General features: G+C 38.8%; 1 protein-coding gene across 1 annotated transcript; it reads right to left on the reverse strand.

The window, feature by feature from the left end:
• Window positions 1–13,845: 13,845 nt before the first annotated feature.
• LOC111379671 (universal stress protein PHOS34) lies at window positions 13,846–15,151 on the reverse strand. The gene is made up of 4 exons (XM_023003094.1): window positions 14,803–15,151; window positions 14,584–14,693; window positions 14,320–14,438; window positions 13,846–14,198 (listed from the first exon to the last, which is right to left on the reverse strand). Exons 1-4 carry the CDS (start codon window positions 14,975–14,977, stop codon window positions 14,108–14,110), a joined length of 495 nt encoding a protein of 164 aa, XP_022858862.1. The 5' UTR covers window positions 14,978–15,151; the 3' UTR covers window positions 13,846–14,107.
• Between the last annotated feature and the right edge of the window lie 8,466 nt (window positions 15,152–23,617).

Here is a 23,617-nt window from a genome sequence, read left to right on the forward strand (position 1 = left end):
CATTGAGAATCAAAAATTTGAATCACTTTATAAATTTATGATGTCTGGCATGAATTTTCTCTCACACACACACACACATACATGTTGGTTATATATTGGATAAGTAAAAATTAATCTGAACAATGTGATTTTGAAGCAGTTCATATCTTTAATACAAGAATTCCTATGTTGAGATCAAAAGCAAATTATCTAATCATGAGTTTTTAAAATTTTTGGTTAAGTTACGATACAGTTTTGTTTGAGGACAAATAAATTCAAGTTTGGAAACATTTGATAAGTGTATTTCGTACACTTATCCAAGTCGGTAGATCGAAATATTTGTTAGGGATTTGAATGAGTTATAATTTAATTATGAGTTAAATTTGTTTGTTAGGTTGAACTCAATACAAAATGGTGGAACTGGAAGAAACGAAAGGCAAAAATGAAAGAAATCCAAAATTTGAAAACCAAAGTGTAAACATTCAACGGTTGATTCTGACAATAAAATGATGATTGAAGATGACATATGATCAATTAGATGCAATTTAAAGATCAAATGAGTGAAATAGAGTTGACATATTTTCGCAAATCAATTTCTAGCATAAAAAGTTATGCTCTAAATTTATAGCATCAACTTGAAACCCATTTTTTGGATAGCAAATGTTGACCTCGAGAATTGGACCCTCTATGTGGCCAACAGATAGTTATTCCACTTAATCCTCCTAGCGTACAACAACACATGATCAGAAGCACACGGTAGGAACTAGCGATGGTGGTGGCGGCCGCATACACTTCGATGGTCAAGTCAGCGTTGGCTGATCGGAACAGTGCTCAAGTTGTGCAAGAGAGTGGGGAGGAGAATATATATTTCTTAGTATGAAGAGCTAAGTTGTGTTTCATTACCTTTGTATTTTGCCAAACCCTGGGTGTTTATAGACGTAGAGCACCATTGGATGTGGGAAACGTGTATACATCTGACGGTGTGAGACGTCTGCTCATAGGCGTCAATCAGCCACGTTTAGAGTGGGCGGGCAATTAGTTCTTCTAAGTTGAGTTGACATAAAGTTGATGCGTCACATCAACTAGACTTATGGAGACATCACATCAATTGATCCTTAGAAGCAGAGGGGATCTTGACAGATATCTTTCTGACATTGGAGGCAGAGGGATCTGTTAAGAGAGTACCTCGAAGTGCTCAAGGTTTCGAAGTCGAAGAGGCACTTTGGTCACCTCAGTGGATCTACTCTTCACCTCACAGCTCGTCATGATGAGGTCATCAGGAGTTGGCATAACTCCGGAACCACTTCGGATGGACACGTGGCACTCCGGGGAGTGGTGTTCCGAACTGGTTTAGTTAGGGGTGTAACAATGGTCCCCCCCAAGTTTAAGTATGAATATTCATATCATAGGTGGACTAATTTTTCCACTTGTGTATGCCGACCTTCGAGTAAGTTTTGCGGATTTTGATGAAGTACTGATATGAAAGGGTAAAGTGAGCAAATGTGCCGAACACCTGTTGGCTGAGGCGAAGTGATAACCAAGGTGATGTGGGTAAGGCGTCCAACTCGGTTGATAGTTGTTTCGTAACGAGCCTTCAGTGTTCCACCGAGTCGTATGAGTTGTGATTCCGCTAGGGAAGGAGCCCATCTACCACTGACACATGGACCCAAATGGGACGACACGTTGGGAGATGGCTAGAACTTTGTAAAGCTTATGAGAGGATGCGGAACCGAGACGATAATCCATAGGGGACTTCGTGTCAAGTGCATTTGAGCTTTGTAAAGCTGAGGGCAGAGCTTATCTTTTCATCGAGACGCTGACCCACAAGGGACGACAAGTTGGAGATGGCTAAAGCTTGGAAAAGTTGAGGGAACGCAGCAATCGAGGCGATAACCCACAGGGCACTCCATGTCAGGTGCGTCGAAACTTTGTAAGATGAGTGTAGAGCTCATCTGCACCAATGCGCTGACTCATAGGGAACGATGCGTTGGGAGATGGCTAATGCCTGAAAAAGCTGAGGGAACGCAGTGACCGAGGCGATGACCCACAGGGGACTTCGCGCCAGGTGCTTCAAAGCTTTGTAAAGATGAGGCAGAGCTCATCTACATCGATGCACTGACCCACAGGGGGTGATGCGTTGGGAGATGGCTAAGGTTTGGAAAAGGTGAGGGAACGCAGCAACCGAGGCGATGACCCACAGGGGACTCGACGTCAGGTGCATCAAAGCTTTGTAAAGCTGAGTGCTTCATTCGAGGTGTATTGGGATAGACTGTCTTTAATTTGAAGCGTCTTATTATGACATTAATCAATGTGATGGTTGTCGCATATTTCCAAGGCGACAGTTGGATGTGCTTGCTGTTCCTAGAAAAAGGGCTGTTGCGGCCACTTATTGTTGACGACTGTTGTTGTTTGAGGTGACGCGCTTTATGCATGCGTGAGGGGCACAGTCAGATCTTGGGTGTTAATCAAATTTGGCGTTTCATTTCAACGATCCAGATTTGTGATGAGATGAAATGAACGGCCTAGATTGACATCATTTGAATTCGACGATGCGGATCATCTGAGTTCTCCTATAAAATGAGGACTTAGTGCCATTCGAACGTTTTTACCTTCGCAAACTGGAATCCCTATTGCTATCTAATTTATTGGCAATTTCCGACGAGTTTCAAGCGTTTCCCGACGACATTTCCATTTTCCGGCGTTAGGACATCCATTCTGGTCAAGTTCTATAAGTACTCAAGTTTTTCACAACTTTTTCTGAAAAATATGGCCTGTGAGGGTAGGGCGTTCTGGAGGGGACCTAGAGGTTGTCAGGGTAGATGAGCCCATTTTGGCCACTTCGGCTGAAATTTTCGAGGCGATTATAGGGGGGGAACATCTGGAGACGACCAGATAGCCCTATAGACACTTCGGTCCATGGAGGGACGTGTGACTATCCTTCCAAATTGAAGTCAACCGACCTGGTTAGACTTAGTACTGAGTATAGGATTCCGAATGGTGTGGGCTTTATATTACTGGGGCTAGATGAGTGAGCCTGCTATCCCAGGACGGGGTGTGTGGTGATTAGCGAAGCCATCCTTAGGGCGGGGCTCAGGCTACCAATCCACCCCTTCTTTAGGTATGTGTTGAGGTCTTATGGGTTAGCCCCTACTCAGTTAAGTCCAAACTCCTGGAGACAAATGGTGGGTTCGTGGATGTTGTGGAAGGAGGTGTCTTACGGGGAAGAGATGTTCTTCTCTGTCTTCCAAACTAGGTATATACCAAAGGTCACAGTCGGGGGAAGGGATAAAACGAAGGAGTGGTATTACTTGACCTCCTAGAGAGCCCACACTCTGTTCGTTCTCGACCTGTCGAGCTCCATAAAAGATTGAAAGAGTTCATGGTGCTAGGTTTCAGGGAGGTGGGATACAATGGAGGGGACCCCTTGGCGTCCCTGACAGCACCAACAAAATACTCAACTTTTAGTGAGTACTGAAACTTCAAATTTACTTGCATACCTACCCCTTCTAGTTCGAAATTTAATTTCTCTATTTCATGTAGGTATACTTCCTCAGTGTGAGTTGTCTACAGAAGACTTCAACACTATCTGCATTGTGTATCAGCTTTCCCCATAGAGGAGGTCTTATAACGACCTGATAAGGAAGAATATCCATTTTGTGAAGCACGATTTGATGGCCTCCCAGGGTGAGTCTAGAGGTTACATAATTACAATCTATGGTTAAAGCGTTCATTACAATCTATGATCTGATTTTGTCCTGTTTGTTGCAGATAACTTTAACAAGAAGAGGCCTCTGAAGCTCGGCTTCAAAACCATCCAGAAAATGATGGTTGAAGCTCGGGTGCTGAAGACGACCTCCTCTACGTATAAGAAGCAGACAGAGAATCTGGTCATGACGAGCAAGAAACTTCAGCCTGCCGTAGCCGAGGAGGAAGAAGAAGAGGCCGAAGCCCCCTTGTTGAAGAAGGGCAAACAATCCAAGGGCCCTACTGTGGTGAGGACTGCCACTCACCAGACCACGATCCCCACCGGGGTTGTGATCAGAGAAAGGGTTGTTGCTCCGCCAGAGGCTAGCCCGGCTGCTTCCACTCCGGCCCCCATTTTTGCAGCACCTCGGCTCAACAGCCCGAACAGTAGAAGAGGAAGAGGGCTCACCCTGACAAAGAGTCAGATTTCTTGGGACGAAATGAGGAGAAGCTGGTGGGGGAGGTACTAGATGCTCCTCCCCCTGAGATAGCAGCCGTGGTTGTGGTTCACAACAAATACTGGACTGAAGCTTGGAGAGACCACATTGCTTCCTGTACCGAGGAGGATCTAGCTTCTGCTAGCACCGTGTGCCTCACCAGAGCCCTGAGCACGAGTGTTCAACTTGAGGCCTTGGTGAAGGACCTCAGGGCAAAAAATGTTGACCTAGCCAAGCAGTTGCAGACGAGCTTACAATATGGGGATGCAGTGTAGGGGGTGGAGGCCAAGACTGCTGAGGCGGAGAAGAAGAGGGCTGAGGCGGAGAGCCAGCTGGGGAAAGCTAACTCTGATGTCGAGAGGCTAAGGAAGGAACTCCACGAGACGAAGAGCCAGGTGGCTGCTTTGACGAGGTGACTTGATCACGTCAGCGAGCACCACTGTTTGGTTATAGAGGCTCTAGAGGCCTCGAACAAAGAGAAGGCTGAGCTGAGGCAGAGGGTGGAGGCCTAAGTGGAGGAGATTGAGTCTTTGAAGGCTGAGGTGAAGGTGGTCGGTAAGTCAGTTGTGCAGCACTTCATTGATCATTTTGATGAGCATCCTTTATATGACACCTTCGCCAACTATTGGGCCTCCTGGAATGCCCAGGCAATGCTGGAGCAGCTGAAGGAGATCCATCCAACACTGGACACTTCTGTTCTTCAGGCGGAGTTCGATGGACCTACTGGGGGTCACCCAGACATTGCATCTACCGAGGAAGCTACAGAGGCTTCCCAAGAGGTGGTGGAAGTGGGGGATAAGGCCATAGTGCCAATAGATTAGGGCTACATTGTAACGGCTTCGGCCCAACTCTTGTAATCTTTTGATATTAATGAAATGTAATTTTTTGCTCTAGTATTAATACTTCATTTATGCTGAACTATTTGTATCTTGATGAGTAACGGATAAGTTAATATTAAGCACCGCTTACCAACAATAACTAGTCGATGACAGAACTTATCCATACAAAATAATGAAAAACTAAGGCACCAATTGATTAATTCATATAACATAGTGGAAAACTGAAGTAATATAACTCGGGCAACTTACATTATTACTAAGGTAGTTTCAACACTTAGGAATGTTACAATACTGATCGGATCAGAACATACACATCACTAATAGAACTTTCTCAAGTGTTCAATGTTCCACTGATGAGACAGCACCTTCCTTGCCATGTCTTCAATTTCAAAAGTGTCGGGCCGTGACTCCTTGCGGATGCGACAAAGACCTTCCCAGTTCGGTCCAAACATTCGGAACCGGTTGGCTTCGATGATTGGAAGACCCTTTTGAGGACGAGGTCCCCCAGATGAAGAGTTCGATTTCTGACTTTGAAATTGTAATAGCGAGTCATCTTTCTTTGATACTTGGCCAATTTCATTTGGTACGAATCTCTCCTTTCTTCAAGAAGGTGGAGTTCGTACACTCAAGTTTCATTGTTGCCGATCTCATTGAAATGTATCTGACGTTTAGAGGGGATTCCCACCTCGACAGGACTCATGGCTTAGGATCCGTAAGTCATGGAGAAGGGTGTTTCGCCTGTTGCAGTTCGACAAGTTGTTCAAATGGCCCAGAGGACATGGGAAAGCTCATCGACCCATGCCCCTTTCGAGGCGTCAAACTTCCTTTTCAAGGTATGCTTGATAGCCTGGTTCCTTGGGGTGATAAGGTGTTGAGAAGTCCTTCCTTATGCTGATTTCGTCACACAAGTTTCCCATCTTTTAGTTATCGAATTGCCTTCCGTTGTCAGATACTAAAGAGTGGGGAATGACGAACCTGCAAATGATGTTCTTCCAAACGAACTTTGTGGTGTTCACTTCAATTATTCTTGCTAGAGGTTCAGCTTCGACCCACTTAGTGAAGTAGTCAGTGGCAATGATGGCAAAAATAGTGCTTCATCTCCCTTTTGGGAGTGGGCCAATAAAGTCGATGCCCCATTTGACGAACAGCCATGGGCTGGTCACAACGAAGAGGCTCTGAGAAGGCTGCCTTTGAATGTTTGAGAAGCACTGACACTTGTCACATTTTTTAACAAACTGTCAAGTCCCTTTTCAGGGTCAGCCAGAAGTAGTCTTGTTGAAATACTTTGTGCGCCAGAGCTGTTCCTCCAGAATGATTACCACAGACTTCTTCATGGATCTCCCTGAGTATATACATGGCTTTTCCCTTCCAACGCATCAGAGAAGTGGCGATGCAAAGCCCCTTTTGTAGAGCACATCATCCTGGGGAACAAAGTGAGCAGCCTTTCTCCTCAATTTCTTCGTATTGCTTTTTGAGGCTGGCGGTGATTGATCTTTGAGGTAAGCTACGATGGGTTGCATCCAAAATGGGGTGCCTTCAATCCACAGTACCTCTTCGCCTCCAGAGATAGAGGGCTTCGGTAGGCGCTCAATTGGGACAATTTTTAATCCCTGCTGCTAGCCAATTTGGACAGGGCATCAGCATGTGTATTTTCGAGGCATGGGGACTTGAACCAGTTCGAATCTCTCAAAGTGAGGAACTAGGTTCAGAATCAATTTCAGATACGCAGCCATGCCACTGTCTTTTGCTGCAAATTTTCTCTTGACCTGAGTTACCACAACCTGCGAGTCGCTATTTACTAAGAGCCTTTTGACTTGTATTTCTTTCGCTAGTCTAAGGCTTGCTAGGAGGGCCTCATATTTCGCACGTTGTTTGAGGCTTTGAAATCGATCCTGACTGCACAATTTAGCTTATAGCCCTCTGAGCTTTCCAAAATGACTCCTACTCCGGAGCCAGTTTCTCTTAACGATCCATCCACAAATAGGTTCCATGTTGGGGGCTTGGTTAGTTCCATCGTCACTTCTCTTTATGGGCCTTTGGCAAGCTCAGCCACAAAATTTGCCAGAGCTTGGCCCTTGATGGCTTTTTGAGGTCGGAACAATAGGTCGAACTTGCTGAGCTCGATTGTCCATTTTAGCAAACGGCCCGAAGCGTACTTATTTCAAGGGGAAGTTGGTGAGCACTTCCATTGAATGGGCCTGAAAGTATGGCTTCATTTTCTTTGATGTCGTAACAAGGGAGAGTGCAAGTTTTTCCATATCTGGGTAGCGTGCCTCTGTTAGGAGTAGTGCCTTGCTAACATAGTACACCGACAGTTGATGCGTGTTTTCCTCTCTGACAAGGACCACGCTAACGCCTCGTCTGAGACCGCTAAGTACAGCAGCAGGGGTTCTCGTAGTTCAGGTTTGGATAGTAGGCGTGCCTCTCCTAAGTGCTTCTTCTGCGCTTGGAAGGCTTCCTCACACTCATCCGTCCATTGGAACTTCTTTCCTTGCTTCATGACTTTGAAGAAGGGTAGACTCTTGTCAGTAGCCTTAGAGATGAAGTGGCTGAGTGCGGCTATCCGACCATTAAAGCTTTGGACCTCCTCTGGCTTCTAAGGTGACCTCATTTCCAGTAAGGCCCTTATCTTTTTTGGATTCGCCTCGATTCCTCTTTGGTTCACAATATACCTTAGAAATTGGCCCGAAGCTACCCCGAAATTGCACTTGAGAGGGTTCAACTTCATTTTATACTTTCTAAGAATCTGAAAGCTCTGGTCGAGGTAACTTACGTGTTCTTTCGCCTGGAGGCTTTTAACCAGCATGTAGACTTCCATAGTTTTGTCAATGAGTCTGGCAAATATCATATTGACCAGCCTTTGATATGTAGCTCCGGCATTTTTCAATCTGAAGGACATCACCTTATAGCAATACAATCCTCTGTCTGTGATGAACGATGTGAATTCCTCATCAGATCGGAACATGGGTATCTGGTTGTATCCTGAGTATGCATCCATGAAGTTCAAGAGCTCATGTCCAGTAGTGGAGTCCACCAGTTGGTCTATCCTTGGGAGGGGGAATCTGTCCTCAGGACACGCCTTGTTCAGATTTGTGAAATCCACACACACCCTCCATTTCTCACTAGGTTTCTGCACGAGGACTGTGTTGGATATCCACTTCAGATAGATGACCTCTCTAATGAAGCCACTGTGGCTTAATTTGTCGGCTTCTTTTTTGAGCGTTTCATACCGTTCCGAGTTGAGGGCTCATCTTTTCTGCCGATGCGTGGCGCAGGATTGGTTAATGATAAGGTGGTGGCAGCTGACCCTTGGGTCTATTCCCACCATGTCTTTGTGCTTCCAAGCGAAAACATCCAGGTTCCTTTTCAGAAAGTTTATCATTTCTTCTTTCACTTCGGGGAGTAGCGCTTTCCCAATCCACAAGACTTGAATAGGGTCTTCAGGGTTGGTGGGGAAAGTTTCCAATTCTTCCATTGGAGTCGCCTTTGGTTAGGACTTGATGATTCGAGGATCTAACTCATTAAGAATGTGCACTTCTTCAGGGGCCTCTACCATGTCGACGTCTTCCTCCTGTTCGGAAGTATGCCCTTGTTCAGGGGTGTCGAACATTTCTATGTCCACATTGGCTTCGTTTGCAGCCTCTACTATCATGACATTAATAGTGCGGAGTTTGGATTTTCGCAGAGAGTTGAGGTAACACGCCCTTGAGCCCATGTGGTCGTCTCAAACTGTAGCAATCCCATGCTCAGTTGGGAACGTCATACACAAGTAATGGATGGATGTAACTGCACAAAGATCTTTCAAGGCAGGTCAGCCCAATACTCCATGGTAAGCCGATCTGTGATCTACCACCAGGAACTCCATAAAGTGGTGGGCCACTAGGAGGGCTAACCCATCTCGACAGGTAGAGTAATTCACCCTCGTGAGATGATGCTGTCGCCAATAAATCCAAATAGCGGGTTAGTCATGAGGATCAACTCATGTTCAATCTGCATTTTATCAAAGGTGGATCCAAACAATATATTCACCGAGCTTCCATTGTCAACGAGCATGCATTTAAGCCTGTTTTGAGCTACTGCGGCTCTCATCACTAACACATCACAATGGGGTGGTGAACTCCTTGTGCATTTTCTTGAGAGAAAGTGATCGGGGTCATCCTATTGGCCTCTTGGGTCTAATTGACAATGTAAATAATCATTGGTGGATCCTTTGCTTTCCTTGCGTAGTTCCTCTGGGTGTTTCTGGTGTTACCCCCGATGTGAGGTCCTCAAATGATTGTATCAATTTCCTTGATAACTTGGCCTCTAGATGGGGTCTAATCCCTATACCTGGATTCTCCTCTATCCCTAGATTCTCTCATCTGGGGCGATTGGTCTCTATATCGCCTCTCTCTCCTATTCGGGGAGATAGGCCTGTAGGGGTATTCATTCCTTTTTAAGGAGCACAGGTTACTCCGATTCGAGGATCGAGGAGCATCCCTACATTCGCTGGTGTCGTGTCCATAAAGTTGGTGAAAGGTGCAGAACCTTGTCCCTTCCAGAGGCCTGTTTGATCGCTTCTTATTCTTCTTTCAATTGTTGTTTATCATTTTCATATGCTAGCACTGGCACTGCATTTCGAGTGGCCGAAGCCAATGCCTACTCAGATGTGGGGGCTACTATGTGACCGGCCTGGGTCCATTGTTGGGTGACGAGGTGTGCAATTGGTCCTTGACCCATCTGCCTCTGAGGCGGGGGAAGTCTTTGAGCTACACTGTTCCGGTGGTCAATCATCTTCTCATTGACGATTTCCACCCTCATCATTTCAACCAACTCGTCATAGGTGGTGAGATTCTTGCTGCATACATCCCTCCAGAATAGTGTGTTCATGTTGAGGCCACTTTTCAAGGCTGAAAGGGCCTCTCTGTCAGTGACTTGCTCGCAGTATAGTGAATCTGGCGAGATAGCTTTTCAACGTCTCGCAAGGAGCTTGCCTCATGTCTTGCAGACATTGTACTGGGGCCTCTCCTTCCCTTCTTAAAAAGTATTGGTTCAAAAATGCCTTCTTCAAGTCTAACTAGCTTCTGATGCTCAGGGGTGGTAACCTGCTGTACCACACTTCAGTAGCTCCAATGAGGTTTAGATGGAAGGCCCTACATTTTAGTGTCGGTGAGGCTCCTTTGAGGCTCATCTGCGTCATGTACTTAGTTAGGTATTTCTGTGGGTCTCCCTTTTCTACATACTTTGGGATTTTAGGGGGTATGAAGTTTGCAGGCATCGAGAAGCTTGAATTTCTCTGAAAAATGGGAGGTTGTCATCATCGTCATCAATTTGGTAGGAGTGACATGGCCCTTCAGAGCTTTCCTTCTCTGATGCATTTTGGGGAGGGGGAGATGGAGGTGCCTCTTTTCGACTACCCCAATCCACTAAGTTTCTCCTCTCCAGCCTATTTCTAGGCAGAAGAGGTACTTGTTTCTACTCTTGTCGAACTGATCTTCGCACAGAGCGGATCCTATTGCTAGGGTTCTGCCCTATTCTATCGAAGACATTGACTGACCTTTGCAATTCGTATTTTTGTGAGAAGTTCCCTCCTAGCGATGGTTCTGCTGGTTGGCTCCCTTGTGCGTAGGATGTGACATCCAAACCCACTTCTCTTTTCAAGGGGATGTTTCCGGTGCTGGCTCGAATGGCCTCGGCCATGAGACACAGGAATTTTTTGAGCTGGGTAAGATCCTTGAGGCATCTGGAAGCCCTGATAACCTCGAGTCTACATGAAAAATTCGTGCATCGCCACATTCTGAGCTACAATGTCCCTCATTTTGACAGCTATTTGAGTAATTCCTTCAGTGAGCGCTACTGTCCTGTTGCCTCCTCGATGACGTTGGTGACGGAGTCTCCAGTGAATGACATTGGTCCTGATTACCTCTTCTTTAAAGGCATCCCCGTGCCCTTCAAAATTTGCTTCTTCATTACTATGACTTATCTTGTCTAACTTTTCGAGGGTGTTAAGGACTTTAATTGTAAGGTGACTTTGTTCATTTTCAAGAACGTGCCCTTTTCAGGGTAAGTCAATGGTTTGCCAGCAACTTTTCTAGTGGACAATGTGAAACTTTTGGACGGAAAGATTTCTCACAGAAGGCGCTAATCTGTGGACCTCAAGAATCGGACCCTCCACGTGGCCAACGAATAGCTACTCTACGTAATCCTCCCTGTGCACAATAACGCATGGTCAGAAGCTCACGATCAGAATCAACGGTGGTAGTGGCGATCACATACACTCCGACGATCAAATCAGCATTGGGTGATCTGAAGAGTACTCAAGTTGTGCAAGAGAGTGGGAAAGAAAATATATATTTCTTAGTATAGAGAGCTAAGTTGTGTTTCTTTACCTTTGTCTTTTGCCAAACCTTGGGTATTTATAGACGTAGAGCACCGTCGGATGTGAAACACGTGTATGCATCTCACAATGTGTGGCATCTACTGATAGGCGTCAATCAGCCGCGTCTAGAGTGGACGGGCAATTAGTTCTTCTGAGTTAAGTTGACATAAAGTTGATACGTCACATCAACTAGACCTATGAAGATGTCACATCAATCGATCCTTGGAGTCAGAGGGGATCTTGACAAATATCTTTCTGATATTGGCAACGGATGGATCTGTTAAGGGAGCGCCTCGGAGTGCTCAAGCTTTCGAAGTCAAAGGGGCACTTCGATCACCTCAGTGGATCTACTCTTCATCTCACAACGCTTCATGATGAGGTCGTCAGGAGTTGGCATCACTTTAGAACCACTTCGGATGGACAAGTGGCACTCCGGGGAGTGGTGTTCCAAAGTGGTTTAGTTAGAGATGTAACAGCAAATGTTCGAAATGGAAACATTGAATTCAGCTCTTTAAGTTAGCTTTCCAACGTACTATGAATCATCTTAATCAAATATTGAAATAGAAAATTATGACCAAAATATCAAAAGTTGCTCAAGAACAATAGAGCACAAAATAACGCGCGTGGGCCATTCATTGGGCACGCGCGAGACACAAATTCATGACATAAGAGCAATATGGATCAACGGCATACACGCTGAGGTTATATTGTGAGTGTGCACAACTTTTTCCACATACGAATTACCAGTTTCTTTTTGCAATTCAAACACTTTAAGACCCAAATTGGACGCGATTTTGATATATTTTCTAGCTCTTATAAGTAAAGAACAAGGGTTACACATTAACTTCTTCATACAAAATAGTATCATCAAATTTATAAAATAATAATAATAATAATAATAATAATAATAATAATAATAAATAAATAGGGATCAACTTATTACTTTTTGGAGATTAGATAAAACCCTAGGAAGGAATTGAAGCTCAATTACATAAAGATTTTAAAGATTTCAACCTAAGACTTACATCACCATCTTTTGTATTCTTTCATGATCTAAGTCATATATTCTTGTAATTTATATGTTAATATGTTGACATAAATCCACTTTTGTACATGAACCCTATTTGTTATTTATTTCTAATCCATGAATAGTAGTTTACTATTTTTTGTATTTCTTGATTAATTTTTGTTCTCATTGCATTATTTAGTTGATTGACCACTAATTAGATGATTAGTTGCTTGTTGTAATGGTAGGAGACTTGCAATAAGCTTATTACGCAACAAAATTAACATATGTTCAATAAATGTTAGGAATAACATTTCACGTGTATAATAATATAAATAATCTAAAATTTAATGCGTTCTAACCATACGAACTTGGGCTCGGAATAGATTCGGATTGTGGTTAAGATAGAATTAATTTGTCTTGAAAAAGAAGTTAAATACATCAACTTTATCAATTGTCATGAACACGTGAACGAAACTAGATTTCGAATCAAGAATTGATATAGATAACAATAAAAGGATCCTAAATCCAATACAATTATCCATATTGGACAAAATTCCTAATTTTACCGCTTCCTTAAATTAATTTAGAATAATTACGAAATCAAATTTTCTTTTGATCACATAATTCAAATTTCATATATAACTAATAAATTGAAACTGAAGTTATTCCATTCAGGACGTTACTCTCAACTTACTGAATCTATTACTTTTCAAATTTTGCCTAAAATAAATTATTTATTTGTTCAACTCACACTCCAACAAATTTACTTTCTAGTTGAAATTGAATCTTTACGAGATAAAAATTTATTATCACTTTCTTACCTATTTAAGAAAAATGAATTTGCGCATTTAAATTTTATTGTTGAATCTTGTAATAATTCTTTAGTTTAAACTTGTATTTAGACGAAATATATTAATATATAATATTTATGCTTAGAAATTATCAATACAAGTATCATATAGAGACTTCATATTAATATATTTATTTTTTCATTTGTCAGAAAGCTATACCCATGGTTCCTTACATCGACAACTTTGTACAAATATCTAAATTTGATATTTTTAGATACTTTTTCATACAAAAAGTTTCCTAGAAAACTGTATCCATAGTTTGATTATCAAATTTCCATTTTTAGTCAACTCGTAATTTTATCACAAACTCATACCACCACGTCATTAGTCATCACCACTATTTTTTTTAAGGGAAATGCTAGAAAACAGAGGGGCAAACAAAAACCCCCCAAAATGGGAAGGGGGGGGAGGGGGTCCCGCGTGAAAAAATGGGACCCCACCCCCCTATTGTGGGGTTTCTGTCAGGGGGCGGTTAGCCCCCTGTTTTCCCAGCCTTTCCCTTTTTTAAATATAAAAATTTAAATAATTGAACTCGAATGAAGTCCAAACCCAAACCGAACAACCCAAGATTGATTAGTTCGTATTGGTTTGATTTTTACACACAAAATCAAGTTGGTTTGACATAGGCTGAAAATAATTCAAACCGAATTATTCAAGTTGGTTCAAAGAAAAAAGTAGAACATACACAGACCGCTTGGCATGGCCACGTAAAAACAGCCCAAGCACCAAGAACTATTGAATAACTCCAAACAATCCAAGATAATGATGCATCTCTCTCTCAAACACCGAAATGACAAGTTACGTATAAAAAGATAACGACATAGCCACCACATAATACTTCAGATCAAATTCGCACACTATAATTGACTGCAATAACTTGGACAAAAACCTTAAGGCTTTGAAGGCGATGCCCCCTTCACAACCGTCACTGGACACGGCGCGTTATCGACCACGTAGTTGCTTACACTTCCAAGCAACACCCTGCATTTTTATTTTTATTTTTATTTTTTTCAATTCTCTTTGTTCTTGATATGCTTGATTTCAGTTTTTTAACAGAACACTTAGGAAGAATAGTTAATTGATGAATGATTAATATAATTACCTCTTGAGCACTCCTAAACCTCTACTTCCGACAACAAGTGAATCAAGCTTGAGTTGCTCCACTGCATCAATCAACTTCTCCCTTGGATCTCCCCAATACACCTTGGCCACCACCTTAACCTGTATACGCATCTCACCCCAAAATTAAGAGGAAAACATTTTACATATTCCCAAAAAATCTTCAGTAAACGGACATATATGTAACCGTCCATTGAAATATTTCTTGTGTGTGTGTGTGAGAGAGAGAGAGAGAGAGGTATATTACCCTTTTGGTCCTGGACACCGTATCAAGCATATCAAGAACCTCAGGATCAGGTGTGAGCCCATAGTGCTTGGAAACATTAATCTCTCTGAATTCTTCCAAAGGGATCAGTGCTAAAATTCAACATAATAAACTACATCAAACATATACATATGGGTATGTGTGTTTTCAAAATATAACGACGAACTTGTTGAAGATATATATCTATATAGTGATACTTACGGGATCCCGTGTCTTCAAACAGTTGCTTATTGGTTGGATCAGCTTTAGGAGAAACAACATGGACGACGACGATTTGATCACCCTCATCAATCAGATTATTGATTGCCCAATTCAGTGCTGATTTGCTAGTGGGTGAATAGTCCATTCCAATACCAACAGTACGTGCCTTCATCATTTCAATAAATTTTCTGTGTTGGAATGGAAAGTGGAGGTCTGATATTTATAAATTTCTAATGGGGTTGTGTTGAAAGATCGGAGGAGTTTCTTGAAGAAACTAGAAGGCGGTTGTACTTGGCCAGATGGGAATAAACAAAACAAAGGAATTTTGCATAAAGGTTTGTGGGACACTTGTTTAGTATTATATTATGCCGTTTGCTATCCATTTTTTTGAAATGAAAATAGATAAAATAGTATTTTTTTAAAAAATTAATGGTTAGAAAAAGGGAAAATTTTTTATTTACGAGTAATATTATTTTATAAAAAATTGTATAATTGAAAATAAAAGATAAAAAGATGAAATGTAATTTCATATCCAACGGGACTATATTGTGTGCTGAATTTAATTAACAAGAAAAATCTCTCTTCTATTCTATCTTGACTTTTGCTCGACAGGCCCCCCACTTGACGCCGCAGGTATGGGCCCTGTACAGCTATCGTAATCCATTGACTAAAGCCCGTGTAGACCTGAAGTTACCTTCGGGGAGGTGCAGACAAAACTAGAGCAAATATGTTGTAGGGGAGAGATTTTTTAAGCGAAGACTAATTTTTGGGACAATTATAGTTAAAGGTTCCAAATTTTTCAAAAAGTTGCAGATTTTTTTTTTAACCTTCTATTTGTTGTAATCGTCACATCAAATCTTTCAAAACGTTGCGGATGAAATCCCAATGAGAGGATTTTATCTATATTTCTATTAGTTGACTATAAAATTGGACTTTGGCCATATTTTAATCACTTATAAAAGGATAAAATGGTAACTTCATATTTTTCACGTTAAAAAACTTAAATAAAAAGCAACAAAAAGCGAAGAAGAAAATAAAATAAAAAGGAAAAGAATATCTTCTTCTTCGTCACCTCCAACCCCAACCCCTCAATCAAAAACCAAAAATCTGTCGTCACCATCATTTGGCCCAAAACTGACCACCACCCCCCACAACGACTTCCATTGCCACCACCACTATGAACCTAGTTTATATCATACCTAAGATCAGAACCCACTGGACTAAAGAATCCCAATACAAATCTCTCTTCTTTCGATATAATTTCTTCTCCATCTCTTACCGATTGGCCTCTTGTGATTCAATTTTCAGCAAAAATAAATACAAAAACTACATGAAAAATGATAAAAAAAAAATTTACCAAATGAAGAGATTATTGTAACTCCTGAAATTTAGGGCCATTTCAGAAATTGATAAATTTCCAGACATTCAAGAATGGAGATATTTAAATTTTTTAATGGTTGAGCACTAAAACCTCCATACGCAATAAATACATAGAGAGATTATGACTATTTGTGTGCAGTTTTGAATATAGACACACATAACATATACATACATATATGTTTGGGTTGAGGGGTTGGGGTTAAGGAAGAAGAAGATATCTTTTTTTCTTTTCTTTTCTTTTTTTCCATTTTATTTTCTTCTTCTTCTTTTTCTTTTTCTTTTTCTTTTTCTTTTTTTCTTTTTTTCTTTTTTGCTGTTTTTTATTTAAGTTTTTTTAATGTGGAAAATATAAAATTATCATTTTGTCCTTTTATAATTGATTAAAATGTGGTCAAAGTCCAACTTTTTAGTTAATTAACAGAAATATGGATATAATTCATCCATTGGGGCTTTATCTACAATGTTTCGAAATGTTTTGGGTAACGATTGTAACAAATGAAATGTTAGAAAAACGTCTGCAACTTTTTGAAAGGTTTGGGATCTCAATTGTAACAGTCTCCTTTAAATTTGAATGTACTTTAATTCATTGAAAAACGTTATCGTCACATTAAACACCGATAACTATTGATGGATAGCATAATTTCATTTACGTCACTCTTCTAAATATCTAATTTTTTTCCCTCCATAAAATTAGCTAAAAAGGTTCTCTCTATAATCAAATATTATATACAAATGTTTCTTTGAATGAGTTTTTGTAAAGACCATTTTGTAATTGGAATTTTCTAAGACAAAAATTATAATTTATTAGAGTTGTATTAGGATTTAATTATATTGTAATCAAGTTACAGTATGTATAGTTTGGGGTTGATAGAGTCCAAGAGAAGTCAAAGAAATTCAAGAATGAGATCAAGATTTGGACCTGAAGAAGTTGATAAAGAGTATGATGCATTTTGCCTAACCTACCGTTCAGCTGACACTCAAGCGAGACAAGTGACTAACGGTGTGTTCCAATTGTACAGGGTGGAACATACGTGGTACTACTTTCTATTGGCCACATGTAAGTACATTATTTGGGGTCAACACAATTTAATCAACTTTTCAAAAGTTGCTATATTTACGAATGGTTATGGCTCTTAGGTGTTGGCCACAGCCGATGTACATATGGCTATTCATATATGACATTTCATAGACAATTAAATATTTTTATTTTAGTCCCTCGATTTTATTAAAAAATAAGTTTCTCTTTTATGTAAAAATTGTGGCATAATATTTGTATCAAAGTTCATAAAGGCAGAATTGCTGTTCTTGGGTTCCTATATGATTGGGGTATTTCTTATGTAGGAACAAAAAATCATTCTATCTTAAAATATAATTGCTCGTAACCTTGAGCAGTAGAAGAAGAAAATTTGTCTTAAAAGAATTGTAAATTCAATTGGCTCGAATAATTTTTCAAATTTCTTATTCCAAATAAAAGTAAGTTTGATTTTTTTTCCTTTTTTTTTTAATCAATTCAGAAGGTTTACATGACTTTGTATGACTATATTGCAATAAAGAATTTTGATTTTTTTCTTCTATTGCAATTGACTATTCTTCGCAACTCTTTGCTAGATCTTTCCGGAGATCAAAAGCATTTTGGTTGTGCACAATAAAGTTTATTTCAGTAATAAAATATTCAGTTCAGTTTTCACTGTGATTAAAGTTTATGGTTGATCTCATTAAAGAATAAAGTAGGAGCAGTTGGAACTATACATGTTTAGATCACATTGCATGTAATTTCCGTGTTATACATCCATACTTGATCTATATTATTTGATTGTGTTGACATATGTGACCATTGATGGGTTTAGTTATGGTATTTGTAATGAATACCGCTTTGATCCTATATTAACATATTTAATGGACGAGATGCCTTTTGGTTATGATAGCAAAAATATTGAGCTCATAAAATTATACACATTTATAAGGTAATATATGTGGTCCAAGTGGGAGATTGTTGGAAAATTATTAATTTATCATATGGGCCGACATATGTAATTAATTGTGCATAAATATTATTTTAAAGTTAAGCTCAAAACTAAAGCGATCTAATGAAGACTTAAGTAATTGGGTTTAGGGTATCTAAATAGAGTTCGAGTCGAATCATATGTGTAGAGATCGGTTCCTTTAGAATTGTATCTCATAAGGGCGAAATACACGTGAAAACTATATATAGGGTTATGGCCCTCAATTCATATGTAACTTCTCATTTTTTGTGTCATCCTATTAATACAAGAATTTAGAGATCAAACATTGAAGAGAAAGATTCAAAAAACCCACAATCATGAACAAACAATTTACATTCAAAAATCAAAAAGAAGAATTCAAGAATCCATAACCAAGAATCAAGAATCCCGAAGATAAGATTTAATGATTATAATTTAAAATTCATCATTCGAGATACAAATCTATGGATCAATGTACATTCCGCATTAATAAATTTTCTTTGTGATTTGATGTTGAGATCTTGACAATTATGTAAATATTGTAAAGTTTAAATTTCATAAATATCCACACAAAAAATATCTACCTATTGTCAAACTATTTTACTATTGACTTTTCGCCTTATTAATTATACTTACATATTTAACTCCACCTATTTCATATGTTGAGAAAATAGAAAAATGCAAACTTCGAAAGAAGAACAAGCTTACCCAATTTAAAACTCTTGTACGACGAAATTTCATGTATTAAAATACAGAAATCGTTACAAATTGTATTTTAATAAAATATAAGTGATGATGACCTTGTAATTGTAAAATTGAAAAAATTCTCTAATTAATTATCTGAATATTTGAAGACGAGTGGCCACTTAGCTTGAATCATGATTTCCGAGAATTTGTTGAGACTTGACTTGTTCGGTACTTGAATTTTGAGGTTTGAATTTGAACTTGAATTTGATTTGATTTGAAGAAGACTTTGATCTTCTTGGATTTGGCGTGAACCTGTTTGATTCGAAGAAGATTTTAATTTTTTTGGTGTTCACCGAGTATAGATTTGAGAGGATATCTTTCCTCCTTCCGGCCTTGGATTTTTTTCAGCACTTCGTGATTGCGTTCTCTGCTTTCTTTCTCGTTTCAGCTTTCACTTCATCTTCTACCCGTCTCATGGACCATTGGTCCTATTTATAGGGGAGAATTCGTCCTAATTTTGGTAATTACTCAATTATATTTAATTAAAATGAATAATCAAGTAATCATGATTTTATTTATTTGTTTGTTTGTTTGTATGTTTATTTTGAAATGTGATATGAGTTTTTGGGTTTTATGGACTTTAGTGGACTTAAAATTTAATTGGGCTAATGATTTAAATCAATCTGGTCCATTATTATTTTATTTAATTTTTTTATTGTCTACAAATGCCCTCTCAATATTTATTTATTTATTTATTATGAAATAAATAAATTAATAAATTTTGATTTCGAATTTCTTGATTTTTTTATTATTTTATTTTAGGATTTGATTTGAACTTAAACTTCCCGTTAGTCAATTAATACAGATGAAAAATTTGAAAATAAAATTCTTATCCTTCAAATTTGGGAATAAGAATTTTTTTTGATCGAATTTCGATTATTTATTTATTTATTTATATGACTCATAAGAAATTTGATTTGAACAAGCTTGTTGTGTTTTATGGTAAGTTGGGCTTAAATGAAGTTCGATGCCCATCTATTTATATGAAGCAATTATAAGATTTGGGAAAAAGTTGATTAGATTTTACAAACAAAGGTAAAGAATTCTCTTTTTCATTTCTTTTTTATTTTATTTTATTTACTTCCTCTCTCTCTTTTTCGGTTTCTGCCAATTGGTAGAAACCAAAACTTTGCAATTTTATTTTTGTTTGTTTATTTATGAGCTTATTTACTTGTTTTGGTTCCGCCGTTGCTGGTGACAAAAACGAGACCAAAGAAATTATTTTATGCATAAGTTTTTATTTCTTTTCTTTCTGTCAATGCTAGGAAACAAATTTGTTTTCAAATCTTTTTTTTTCCTTTTTTGTTTTATTATTATTTGTTTATTTTAACTGTTTCCAGCGAAAATTGGAAAAAAAAAAAAAAAAAAAAGATTGATTTTCACAAAGCAAGAGACCAATTCCAATTCACGGGATTTTTCCACAATTTTGATTTGGAACCATGGAATTGGCTGTCAGCAAAAATCATTTTTCCCATTTTTTTATTATTATTTTTTTAACGTCAATTTTTGTTTTTTTTTAATCTTTTTCTTTCTTTATTCTTTGAATTTCTGCTGACGGATGAAGACCCAATTCTATTTGGAATCGGTAATTGGTTTTTACCAATTCCAATTTTTTGGTACAATTGTAGAAACCAAACCAAACCAATTCTTTTTCTTTTTGTTTTGTTTTGTTTTTTTTTTTTTTTGCCGTGCCCATTTTTTTCTAACGTTACTCTCCACGTCTTAAACCTTTTTGTTTTGTTTTGTTTCTTCTTCTTATTTATTTTATTTATTTATTTTTTTTTACTGCTCCTATATTTTGACCCCCCTTTTTTGTTGATTATTGTTATTGTTATTATTTTTATTTGTGTTTTGGTTTTAACAAAGTTAAAACTAACATTTTTTTTTTTATTTTTTTATGTAGGGATTCAATTTTTTGAGCAAATCAAGGATTTTGAGGTTTGAGATTTTTTTTCGTATAGAGGTTAAATCTTCATGTTGCAATTATATTATAAGTTCAAGAAATATATGCTTATGAACAAATTCAAAATTGCAAACCTTCATACACTTTGAGAACCAATGACTGTCACTTTTCACCATGCAATGCACTTTTGTTGGGGACCAAAGACCTGTTCCTTTGACTGTCCAATGCATTTTGTGTTAAGGACCAATGACATGTTCATTCAACTGTCCAAGACACTTTGTGTTGAGGACCAAGGACTGGCTCCTTCAATCGTCCAAGACATTTTGTGTTAAGGACCAAGGACATGTTCTTTCAACTGTTTAAGAAACTTTGTGTTGAGGACAAAGACATGTTCCTTCGACTGTCCAAGGTATTTTGTGTTAAGGACTAAGTACCTGTTCTTTCAACTGTTCAAGACACTTTGCATTGAAGACCAAGGACATGTTCCTTCAACTGTCCAAGACACTTTGTATTGAAAACCAAGGACTGGCTCATTCGACTGTCCAAGGCACTTTCTGTATAGACTGCTTACATATTTGGGAGACTCGTGATTTTCGATGATAAAACAATTTAAGGGATTTACTGCCCCCTTTTTTTTGGCTGACTTTTTTTTTCAGGCATGGCTAGAACAAGTTCTAATGATAAAAACATACTCGGACATACATGAAATTGTTGAATTTAAAAATCAAGGCAAAAATTATCTGCGTTTCAAAGATACTAATGTGAACTATCATGCCCAGACTGGCGTACGAGGTGAACTTAAATTTAGTGTCCATAAGCCAACGACAGATCCCTTGCCTGATCTTTTAGAGCCATTGTCAAAGTTGCATATGCCCACCATTAGTGAATGTCACGATAGTTTGAATACTGGCAAATTCAATCGCTCTAGCAGTCGTCTTCCCTTTTTGTGTCTTTCGCATCATCATTTCCAGAGTATGGAGTGCATCTGAAAGGCTGTAATTCGTGAGAGGATTGATAATAGAGAAATACGATGGGGAAGCGCACTGGTCAGTCGAGGAAAGATTTCTTTTCTTCCAAAATTTTGGGAGTGTTGTTTATGGGTCCAAAAACTTTTACTCTAGAGGAATCTTCGCGAGTAAGGTTTTGCAGTCGGTTCTGCTACAAAAGATTACCATCGTCCATCTTTGTGAGGTTTGGTGTCCAAAGACCAACACCTTTTGTGACTGCCAATGATAAAATTGGCATTTCTCTTTAGGACATTCACGAGATAAGTGGACTTTCGATCATGGGTCATTACTATGACGAAGTAGTCCCAAGTCTTTCAGAGTTGACGTATTATCTTCTCAAGTCTTTTTTGTACATCTTTAATGTTATCGCATTGATTGCCCATGCGTGAATCTGACAGAGTTACTCACGAAGAATGGATTAATTTTCGGGTACACTTATAGCCTAGTTCTTCCCATATTAGCGAGCATTTACAGGGGACTTACATGAACATCTAACTTTCAGATAAACCCGGACCTTGGCTCAATTTCACATTCATTTTCTGGATATTTTCTTTATGCTTGGGCGACAACTTATTTTGTCTGAGGTGTTTATGCTCACGTGGATAAGAGTTATTCTCACCCTATAATTCATAGATATGCTGACACTTTGAAGGCTTTCTAGTCTTGGGAGAAAAACGTTGTTGATTGTTGAGAACTTATCCGTGGAATGATGGACACCAATGACTTTTGCTGGAATTCATTATCTTCATTGCCTCATCCTGATATACGTGTTGATGATCAACAGAGGTCTGCAGATACTTTAGAATTCATGATGAGTATTCGATCTGGATTTGTTTCTTATCGTTGAGGAAATTCATCTTTCATTTTTTAGACGTATAATCTTTACAGGTTTGCATGACAATTTGGATTTAGACAGAACCTTCTCGATTCACCAAGAAAGTTAAATATTGTCCCTAGTGTAGGCGACATATATCGAGTTTGATTGTCTTTGACTCAGACGAAAAGTGGGTCTGTATTTCATATTCCATAGTATGTGATAGATATACATCAAAACATTGATGTTGAATACCAGGCTTGATGAAATAGCGAAATGTTGTCACTCTTGACATGGTCCAGGTACAAGTTTTATTTTCTAGTGAGAGCTGTGACTTTGTTCTTGGCCCGACTTCGAACAAGGTCATAGATAGAGGGTTAAACCTTCCAAATATTGCTCTTGAAGAGGCTTCTCGAAAAAAGGATCCAAACCAGCAAAATAAAAAATATATTAAGAGAATTAAAATTATAATTCCCTCAACAAAGATTACTGCCACCTCTGAGCCTCCTGATAAGGTGCCAGATGTGATTTTGATTCTAGATCACAGTAGTCTTGGAGATCGAGCATCACAAGCACCGGGAAGACTTTGACTCCCGAAGATGAAAGTTTTAGAGATCATGTATAGTTCCTTTTTTTCTCTCTTTTTTTAAACATATTGCTTGTATTTGATTTCGTGTTAGAATCTTCGATTTTAGGCTCCTCTTTCTCGAATATACAAAATCAAACGATCGATAGAAACGAAAGCGCTTCAAGCTATTTCGAGTCCTTCAAAAGGTGAAGTTGGAGCTTCTCATATTAACATCAGCCTCTCAAATACACCATCGGATGGTGGATTTTTAGACATGTCGCCTAGGACACGAAATGTTGGTATAATCTCTACTTTCGTTTCCTACAATCTTTTTTTTTTTTATTACCTTTTTTTAAATCATACTTCATTTTTATAGGTTTTTCGAGTATCCCTGAAGAACTAAATTTCTCCATG

The sequence above is a fragment of the Olea europaea genome, unplaced genomic scaffold (assembly GCF_002742605.1).
Source record: "Olea europaea var. sylvestris unplaced genomic scaffold, O_europaea_v1 scaffold2018, whole genome shotgun sequence".
In the NCBI taxonomy this organism is placed as follows: domain Eukaryota; kingdom Viridiplantae; phylum Streptophyta; class Magnoliopsida; order Lamiales; family Oleaceae; genus Olea; species Olea europaea.